Genomic DNA, 10,222 nt, shown 5'->3' with positions numbered 1-10,222 from the left:
TTTTCCTTCTCATCCTTCTCCCATTTCTCTCCTTTTCCCCTCTCTCCCTCTCTCTCATTCCCCTCTTATTTCACTCTTCAGGGTTTTCTGTCTCCTCTTCACCATACTGGTGGGTGTGACTCTTCCTTCTCTGTACCATTAGGCGTGGTACCATTTCCCCTCTCTTCATGGCCTGTTGATGTCTCTGCCAACCTTCCAATCGCTTCCACTTCAAGACGGACAATGGGGTTCGACGACAACCACAACGACGCCAAACAAGACGATTCTCCCAAACTTTCAGACCCCAAGAAACCTGAGGATGATGCGTCTTCTGGGCTCACTCGTAAAATGAGTGAGGCCTCTATCTGTGCCACTGAAGAGGAGGACGACGAAGAGGGAAGGAAAATCGAGTTGGGTCCTCAGTACACTTTGAAAGAACTCAACGAGAAGGACAAGGTCTCTTTCTCTATCTCTCTATCTCTCTACTTTCTTCCATTTCTTCTCCTTACCCTTTTACTCTCTCACTCTCAGGATGATGAAAGCCTCAGAAGATGGAAGGAACAGCTTCTGGGTGATGTCGATTTTGAAGCTGTTGGAGGTAATCCCACCACCACAACAGAATAGAATGGAATACTCTGTTTTTTTTGCTTTTGTTTTTGTTTTTGTTTTTGTTTTGTTTATAAGAACTTTGTGCATTTGAGTTTTGGTTGTGTATTAGAAACTCTTGAGCCGGATGTGAAGATTGTAAGCCTTGCAATTAAGTCAGCAGAGCGGCCTGACATTGTTCTTCCAGTTCCTGAAAGTGGAAACCCCAAAGGCCTCTGGTTTACTTTGAAGGAAGGCAGTCGTTATAGCCTCTTGTTTACATTTCAGGTCAGCAATAACATTGTATCTGGTCTCAAATACACCAATACCGTGTGGAAAACTGGCGTCAAAGGTAAACACAAAAACAAAGCAGAACAATCTCATGTTTCTCTCTCTGCCATTAACGGATTTCTTCTTGTTTTTGAATCTCACAGTTGACAGTACAAAAGAGATGATCGGAACCTTTAGCCCTCAGCCTGAACCTTATCATCATGAGATGCAGGAAGAAACGACTCCATCAGGCATCTTTGCGAGGGGATCCTATTCAGCCAGAAGCAGGGTGAGTTGGTTGATGCAAAGAAAATGCTCTGTTTTACTCTGTTTTGCTCTGTTTTGCACATCATGGGTGCTTGTTTGTTTGTTTGTTTGAGCTCAGTTCGTTGATGATGATAACAAGTGCTATTTGGAGATCAATTACACATTTGATATCAGGAAAGACTGGAAGGAGGAACAGCCTGCTTAATTGTATCCTCGAGTTCCATCATTCAATCATTCGGTGCCCGATTCGCCCCGAACCCGCTGCTGCTCCATCGTTAATTTTGCTTCTGTTCTTATTTATTGTTAATCTTCTCAAAGTTGGTGTTTATTTTTCTTTTGTTTCCTTTACTTTTTTGAGAATGAGGATGAAGGATGTGTTTGAACTAACAATAGAAAAAGAAAAACAGAGATGGGTTCGATCTGTATTGTCAATAAAAAAAGCTCAGCTTTGGTTTTTTCCTTAAATGTTCAACTAAATCATTTTCCCCACTCTCTCATTCTTTTTCAACATTCTTTTTCAGCTTTGAAAGTATAATTTATGTTCCTCATTTATTTATAATTTTTCGATCAAAATATTTATGTCCACTTAGTTTCACTCAAGCTTCATCTAGGTCATGGATAGGCTTGGGTCCATAAGCAATGACAATTGTCTCCGAACACTCTGCTTCATCTAGGTCATGGATAGGCTTGGGTCCATAAGCAATGACAATTGTCCCCGAACACTCTAAGCCTGTCTATAAACAGGAACGCGGTTAGAGGGATTAGAGGTCTCCTCCCACTACTTGAAAGCTTACGAATAGAAAAAGATTTGGTTGTGTGAACTCGGAAATCAATTAGTGATAATGGTAAATGAAAAAAGATATGAATAGTGACGATGGTAAATGGAAAAAGATATGAAAAGATTTTTGGTATGATAAGGGAAACATGGGAGAAGAAATGAGGGTAATAATTAAANCAATTTGAGTGTAAAGAAATATCTCCACATATATACTATATCTTCTTTTTTTCTTTTCCCAATCAATCTATTATTTTGTATTTAAAATTCTTGAAATTAAAAATCATGTGATGTTGGTTTTGTATAATTATTAATTCTTCTATAAAATTAAGTTCATATTTATAATTAGCCTAATAATTCATTTAGGTTTTAAACAAATTATTAATTTTATTAAATATCTAAGTATTTAATAAGGTTTTAATCTTTCAATTTTCAATTGAGATTTAAGGTTTTTTTGGAATATAAATATGGTGAGGATAAAATAATTTCATAATATATTTAAAAATTATTATAAAAATGAAAATATATGTTTTTTATAATGTTATACCGTTTGGCCGATTCTAATTCATTCTTTAACTTTTGTATTTTTTTTGTAATTTTTCTTTATTATGACTAAGGAGAGTGAATGATTTTCTTAACGTTTAATTTCTAATTTAAAATTAAATAATTGCAACGAAATTAATACTACTTGATAAAAGAAAATGAAATATAAAATATGACTTACTACGATTTTTTTTTTCTTTTTCTTTTTACAGAGGAACATACGTTGATTGAAGTATTTTAAGAAAGAAGTTGTGAGAGATTTGTGGAGAGATGGGAAATGGATAATTATTGGAGTTGGATAATTGAATGATGAATGATGGTGCATGCCCTATGGTCCCTGCATGCACCATATTATTGTATGCTATATTTATGCAATCTATACTATGACATATGATGTTATGCTATATATGCACGTTATATCCATTATGTCATGCTGTAAATAAAATGAAATATTATGTACGTCATGTTATGTATTATCATGTAAAGTTATGTGATGGATTATGTGATGACTGCCATGTATACATGATGCACATATGTACTATGTCATGGATGAAATGAAAAAGAGAATGAATGAAAATCATGTGATCCTCATGCATGTATGTATATCATGTGCATCGGGATACTTCTCCATTATATTATGTTAGTAAGGACGCAAACCTTCGATATTTATGTTTGCCATGATATCATGCAGGTCTTTCCTTTTCTGTGGCGTCTGGTGGAATGTTAGCGTGTTGTGCCCGACCAAGTAAAGCCCAGGGGTATGAATACGAGCCCGTCTGGTGGGTTCATGTGTGCGTGCATCGACTGTGTGTGGGGAAGTACCACACATCCAACCCTGCCCGAATTGGAAAGAGTGTAAGGTCATGTTACAATTTTAAAGAATAGGTCCCATCATGTTATGTGTGTGATTGTATTACTAACCCCAACAATGGGATGATTGTAACGACCCTAGATTTGTACTAACCTAAAGTCACTACCGTGTACATAACACAACCGTTTTATGCGGAAATAATCATTTGAAACATATTCATAAAACATTGCTATGAATTTACATATTTAATAAAAAGGTCTTTAAAACAAAACAACGAAAATTAAAATGGACATAAGTAAAAGTAAAGTAGAAATACCCTATACTAACCTATAGTCACCTCAGGGAATGTGGTTTTAAATGCTAGGTCCCATTCATAATTGTATGGGTTTGCATCTAACCCTAATAGTAGAATATTTATTAAAATAGTNATTACGTCTTTTAATGACATCACTCTCTTTTAATGACATCACTCTCTAATGAAATATAAAATATGACTTATTACCCTATACTAACCTATAGTCACCTAAGGGAATGTGGTTTTAAATGCTAGGTCCCATTCACAATGGTATGAGTTTGCATCTAACCCTAATAGTAGAATATTTATTAAAATAGTCACCCAAAGGAATTAGACTTTAAAATGATAAGTCTCATTCATGTTGTCTATCTTTGCATTTCCTAACTCCAACAACAAAGTCACTTACTAATTATTTCTTAAAATACTCAAGACACGTGCTACTTCTATATTTCAGGCAAAGACAAGACACCCCTGCACGGTTGACGACGACATCACAAGTAAAGACCATGACACATGCATAGTGNGACAAGACACCCCTGCACGGTTGATGACGACATCACAAGTAAAGACCATGACACATGCATAGTGTAGATGTATTTAAATTTCTTGACTTTATGTTAGTATAGGGCATGATTTTATTTAATATTTACTTTGGTTTGTTTAATATATTTTTTTTTATTGTTTTAAAGACTTTTTCTTAAACATGCAAGTCCATGACATTGTTTTATAGAGACGATTTAAATTAATATTTCCGCACAAGGTATTATGTCATGCATGTGGTAGCGACTTTAGGTTAATAGAAAACTAAGGTCGTTTCATTGACTTACTAAGTATTTCTTAAAATACTCAAGAGCCATGTACTGCCCCTATATTTTTCAAGTGAAATGCCCCTACACGGATGATGGTGAATGCGGGAATGAACATTGAAGTGAAGATAGGGGTGTAATATACATTGATTTTCATTTTAGTAGTTGATAGGTGGTTGTGAATGTTTGATTAATCCACCACACCTAAATGGTGTGAAAGTTATCTTATTTATAATCAAATAAATTAAAAGGATATGGAAATAGTAATAAATGGAAAGATACCCATGGCAATAAGGGAAATATCTAATATTTGCCTTATCATAAAATATCAAATATAATATATATGGTAAACTATAATTTATTACTAAATATCCTTAACACCCCACCGCAAGCTGAACGTCGGATTTGAACGAACGTGAAGTTTGAATCTGAAAAATTCAAAGAGGTTGAGAAACACTTTTCATGAAGATGTCAACAACCTGGTTCAGAGGATGCGTAAAGAAACACTTTCTTGGCCATCGAAAATTGCAGAGGNGGCAAGACACCCCTGCACGGTTGACGACGACATCACAAGTAAAGACCATGACACATGCATAGTGTAGATGTATTTAAATTTCTTGACTTTATGTTAGTATAGGGCATGATTTTATTTAATATTTACTTTGGTTTGTTTAATATATTTTTTTTTATTGTTTTAAAGACTTTTTCTTAAACATGCAAGTCCATGACATTGTTTTATAGAGACGATTTAAATTAATATTTCCGCACAAGGTATTATGTCATGCATGTGGTAGCGACTTTAGGTTAATAGAAAACTAAGGTCGTTTCATTGACTTACTAAGTATTTCTTAAAATACTCAAGAGCCATGTACTGCCCCTATATTTTTCAAGTGAAATGCCCCTACACGGATGATGGTGAATGCGGGAATGAACATTGAAGTGAAGATAGGGGTGTAATATACATTGATTTTCATTTTAGTAGTTGATAGGTGGTTGTGAATGTTTGATTAATCCACCACACCTAAATGGTGTGAAAGTTATCTTATTTATAATCAAATAAATTAAAAGGATATGGAAATAGTAATAAATGGAAAGATACCCATGGCAATAAGGGAAATATCTAATATTTGCCTTATCATAAAATATCAAATATAATGGTCGATGGGCTTATCGAGATTCTGTATATTTTCGAAGAGAGCGCTAATGAAGATCCTAAGATTAGGGTTTCTGTGAAGGATGAAGAGAAAATTGGGAAGAAAATGAAAGAGACTATGTTTGGAAAAGGTGAGGTTGTATGTACAGAGTATGGCTAAGGGTGATTTGAAGGTCAAAAGAGCGGAGCCGAAGAGTAATCAATCGGCTCCGCCTGCGGTAGCCATAGAGACTGCGCCTGGAGCATCAAAGCCAGTAGGGGTGGTGGAGAAGAAGATGAGTAGGGGATTCATAAGCCATTGAAAATAAAGGATCGGGGTTGCTAAACCGAAAGGGCTCTGATACCATGTGAATGTTTGATTAATCCACCACACCTAAATGGTGTGAAAGTTATCTTATTTATAATCAAATAAATTACAAGGATATGGAAATAGTAATAAATGGAAATAACAATAAATGGAAAGATACCCATGGCAATAAAGGAAATATCTAATATTTGCCTTATAATAAAATATCAAATATAATATATATGGTAAACTATAATTTATTACTAAATATCCTTAACAGTGGTTTATGCTTATTTCGTGTTAAAAGACTATGTTATTTCTATTTTATTATTTTAAATAAAATATGCAAGTCCTTAGCTTCATTTGCAAAAGTTTTATATATTATTTAAGGTATGCATGAAGTGGTGCATCTAATTTAGGCAAAAAAATTAGGGTCGTTACAGTTTGTATCAAAGCCATACACCTGGCAGTATACCAGCGAGAATGTTGGGCCCCTAAGAGGGGTGAATTGTGAGATCTCACATCGGTTGGAGAGGGGAACGAAGCATTCCTTATAAGGGTGTGGAAATCTCTCCCTAACAGACGTATTTTAAAACTACGAGGCGATACTTAACGGACCAAGATGAACAAAATCTGCTAGCGGTGGACTTGAGCTTTTACCATGCGAGTGAGAGCATCATATATAATGGTCTTGTATAAAATTGAATCAGGAAGAATTTAACCTCTTATTATAAAGTTGGTAATTGAGAAGAGTAATATTTTACACCATGATCATGTGTGACTCAATTTTATAATTGAGTTATGAACTTTTGTGTTTGGAGTGTTTTGTCCTTTAATTAATTTTAATGGGTGAGAATGACTTTTTTTTAGGTGATTAAATAAGTCTAATGGGTCTAATGGGTGAGAATGAAGATGATCATTTCTTTTTCACCCGACTTTCCATGTTTCCTGATTTGTCTTACTTACATCTTCGCCTCCATCTCCGGTTCCCTTGCCGACCACGGCTTCACACCGCCTCCCCCAGTTTCTTGTGATTTTTTCCTTTCCTCTCTCCGTCTTCCGTTGCTGCTCCGTTCGCTCTCCAATGACTTTTCGATAATGGTCGACATGTATTCCTCGTCCACAACTTGCTCCGGTGAGCCTCTCCTTGCTAGACGTGACAACGGAGACTTCGATTGGGTGGTTGACATTGCCGACGTTCTGGGGGATCTTCCTTTTCCTCTCTCTTTTGGCGGCATCTGCGATATGTTCTCTCCCTCTACTGACGGTTAGATAAAGCACGGTCAATTTTCTTTATTTAGTTTATTCACGTTTTTTTTCTAACTTCCATGCTTATAGGATAGTGAAGCAAGTTTAGCTGGCCACTTCTGTCATTTTTAGTGTAGGTTTGTGTTTTAAATACAACAATTAAAATGAGAAATGTACGCACTATTTTTGATTCATAGTCTTCATCCTTCTACCTTCCGTTGTCTCACCGACATGAGAGTTGTGAAGGCTGAAAGATAACAAGTAGCATCACAACACCTAGGTTTCAAGGTAGAATAAGATGCACACATCATGGGGTCCATCCCGGCACGCTTGCAGGAAAGAAGGGGAGTAGAAGAAGAAGTCAGTTGATGGCGGGCCAATCTGGTGCTTGAATTGTGGGAAGAAAGGCCACCTAGGCAAGGATGGCTGGAGCAAGCCGAGGAACAAGGAGAAGGCCCATGTGGAACAATCCAAAGAGGAAGAGCCGACACTTTTCATGGTGAGTGCATCGGTGTTATCTATTTTTCCCAATTTTGATTCCAAATACACAAAAGCAATTAACGGCGGCGCTACTCCGGTGAGCAGCATCGGTGAGGAGTCGATAGATCCTGAGGAAGAGCTCCAGCTGGGCATCGCAAAGGCACTGGCTGGGGAGCTGATTGAGTTGAAGGAGGAGCGAGTGTTCGCTTAGATCGGTGAAAGGGGCGAGCAGCACGAGCACCAACGATGGTTCCTTGACACAGAGGCAACAAATTATATGACCAAGGCCAAGTCTACGTTCTTCGAGCTCGACTTGGGGATTCGTGGGACGTTGAAGTTCAGCAGGACTCCATCGTCGAGATCAAAGGGCGCGGCACCATCCTGCTGTCCGCAAGGGTGGCGAGCATCGCAAGCTGACCAACGTCTACTTCATCTCGAGGCTCAAGGCTAACCTTGTGAGCTTGGGTCAACTCGATGAGGCCGGATGCTACATCTACATCCAGCGCGGGTTGCTCAAGATTTGCAATGATTGATGACGGCACTTCACGCAAGTTTGACGCACGGCGAACCGCCTCTACATCCTGGAATTGAAGATAGAACATTCGTTCAGCCTCTCCGGCAGGACCGAAGAAGCAGCTTGAAGGTGGCACGCAAGGTACGGGCACTTGAGCTTTCCTGCTCTATTGAAACTACACAAGGAGGAGATGGTGTACGGTTTGCCAGCAATCGAAAGCACGAATAGGCTGTGCGATGGGTGTCTTATCAGCAAGCATAAGCGCACCCTTTTTCGTATTAGGCATCCTACTCCGTTAGTGAGCCATTGGAGCTCATACACGGTGATCTCTACGGGCCCATCAAGCCAGCGACCTCAGGTGACAAGACTCTTTTCCTCCTGCTGGTCGATGACAAGAGTCACTTCATGTGGCTGATCCTGCTGCAAGTGAAGAGTGAGGCGGCAGAGTCGATTAAGTGCGTTCAAGCGCGTGCAGAGGCTGGATGCGGGAAGAAGATGGAGTGCTACGCACGGACCGAGGCAAAAAATTCACCTCGGCGAGCTTTGACAAGTACTGCGACGAGCTCGACGTGCAGCAACACCTAACGACGCCCTACTCCCCCTAGCAGAACAGGGTGGTAGAGCGTCAGATCCAGATCATCATCGGGACGGCAAGATCACTGCTGATGATGATTGGCATGCCCAGGTGGTTTTGGGGAGAGGCAGTCATGACGGTCGTCTACCTCCTCAACTGGACGCTAACGCGAAGCCTTGACGGGAAGACACCACACGAGATATGGTACAACAAGAAGCCTGCGGTATATCATCTCCGAGTGTTCGGCTGCGTCGCGTACATGAAGATTACGCGTCCCCACCTCGCCAAGCTCGATCCTAGGGGTGGACTTCGAAAAGGTGTTTGCATCAGTGGCAAGGTTGGAATCCGTCTGCCTGTTCCTCGCGATCGCGGCACATCACTCCTAGTAGGTCCCCCACATGAACGTGAAGTCAACTTTCCTCAACGGAGAGCTGAAGGAGATCGTCTACGTTCGACAATCACCTGGCTTCATCAACAACAACAACCCTAGCAAGGTACTGCGCCTGCACAAGGCGCTCTATGGGTTTTGACAAGCACCACGGGCCTGGAACGCGAAGCTCAACAGTACCCTGTTGTCACTCAAGTTCAAGTGTTGTGTCTCTGAGCATGGCATGTACACATGCGACCACAACGAATAGATGTTGATTGTGGGAGTGTACGTCGACGATCTCACAATCACTGGAGGTGACATGGAAGTTTTTGGAAGATTCAAGAGTGAGATGTCAAGGACCTTCAAGATGAGCGATCTCGACGTGCTTAGCTACTACCTCGGCATCGAAGTGCAGCAGAATGCTGCCGGCATTACCATTTGTCAAGGTGCGTACGCGAAAAAATTGTTGGACACAGCTGGGCAGGCGGACAGTAACCATACAAGGACGCCAATGGAGGCCCGACTCTAGCTGAGGAAGGTCGACACTACGCCAACAGTCGACCCCACCAATTACCGCAACTTCGTCGGGAGTCTACGCTATCTGGTAAACACACGGCCTAACCTTGCCTATTCCGTTGGATATGAGAGTAGGTTTATGGAAGCACCTAGGGAGGAGCATCTTGTGCTTGTCAAGCGCATCCTGTGCTATGTGGCCAGAACCAGAGGCTGGGGTGTGAGACACTATGCAAGAAGAGGAAGGAAGAAACTTGAGCTGGTCGGCTACAGTGATAGTATCATGGCCGATGACGTTGATGATCGTAAGAGCACCAACGGAATGATTTACTTCCTCGAAGGCGGCACGATCGGCTGGCAATCAACTAAATAGAAGGTAGTTGCTTTGTCTTCTTATGAAGTAGAGTACATCGCTGCTTCGATGACGACTACACAGGGGGTCTGGCTTGTGCTGCTGATGGAAGAGTTGATCGAAAGAGAAGGCGATCCACTAATGCTATACGTGGACAACAAAGCTACGATCTCCCTAATAAAAAACTAGTTTATAATTCTATCCATTTAACTCTAAAATTATCTTAAATTTATCAATTTAGGTCTTATTTCTCAACTTATATTGGACCTCCATTTAAAAATTGTTTGAAGGGTTTAAATTTATTTTAACTTAAAACTTTCAAAACTAAATCTAAATTGATTTTAACGTTTGGAGTATAAATTGATACAAAATTTTGGGTTAGTGTGTTAGCAAGAATCGAT

The 10,222-nt window shown here is 39.7% G+C and overlaps 1 protein-coding gene across 1 annotated transcript; it reads left to right on the top strand.

The window, feature by feature from the left end:
• Positions 1 to 1,566, top strand: LOC111801964 (rho GDP-dissociation inhibitor 1-like). The gene is made up of 5 exons (XM_023686214.1): positions 1 to 435; positions 511 to 577; positions 698 to 916; positions 999 to 1,123; positions 1,220 to 1,566. Exons 1-5 carry the CDS (start codon positions 223 to 225, stop codon positions 1,304 to 1,306), a joined length of 711 nt encoding a protein of 236 aa, XP_023541982.1. The 5' UTR covers positions 1 to 222; the 3' UTR covers positions 1,307 to 1,566.
• Positions 1,567 to 10,222: the final 8,656 nt, after the last annotated feature.

This window comes from Cucurbita pepo, chromosome LG09, assembly GCF_002806865.2.
Source record: "Cucurbita pepo subsp. pepo cultivar mu-cu-16 chromosome LG09, ASM280686v2, whole genome shotgun sequence".
Classification (NCBI taxonomy): Eukaryota; Viridiplantae; Streptophyta; class Magnoliopsida; order Cucurbitales; family Cucurbitaceae; genus Cucurbita; species Cucurbita pepo.
The sequence above is the reverse complement of the archived record's forward strand: the minus strand, read 5'-3'. Positions and strand labels throughout refer to the sequence as shown.

Coding starts and splice junctions, on each gene's coding strand:
- LOC111801964 (XM_023686214.1), top strand. CDS start 223: ATGGGGTTCGACGACAACCACAACGACGCCAAACAAGACGATTCTCCC. Junction 578..697: donor CGATTTTGAAGCTGTTGGAG/GTAATCCCACCA, acceptor GTTGTGTATTAG/AAACTCTTGAGCCGGATGTG. Junction 1,124..1,219: donor CCTATTCAGCCAGAAGCAGG/GTGAGTTGGTTG, acceptor GTTTGAGCTCAG/TTCGTTGATGATGATAACAA.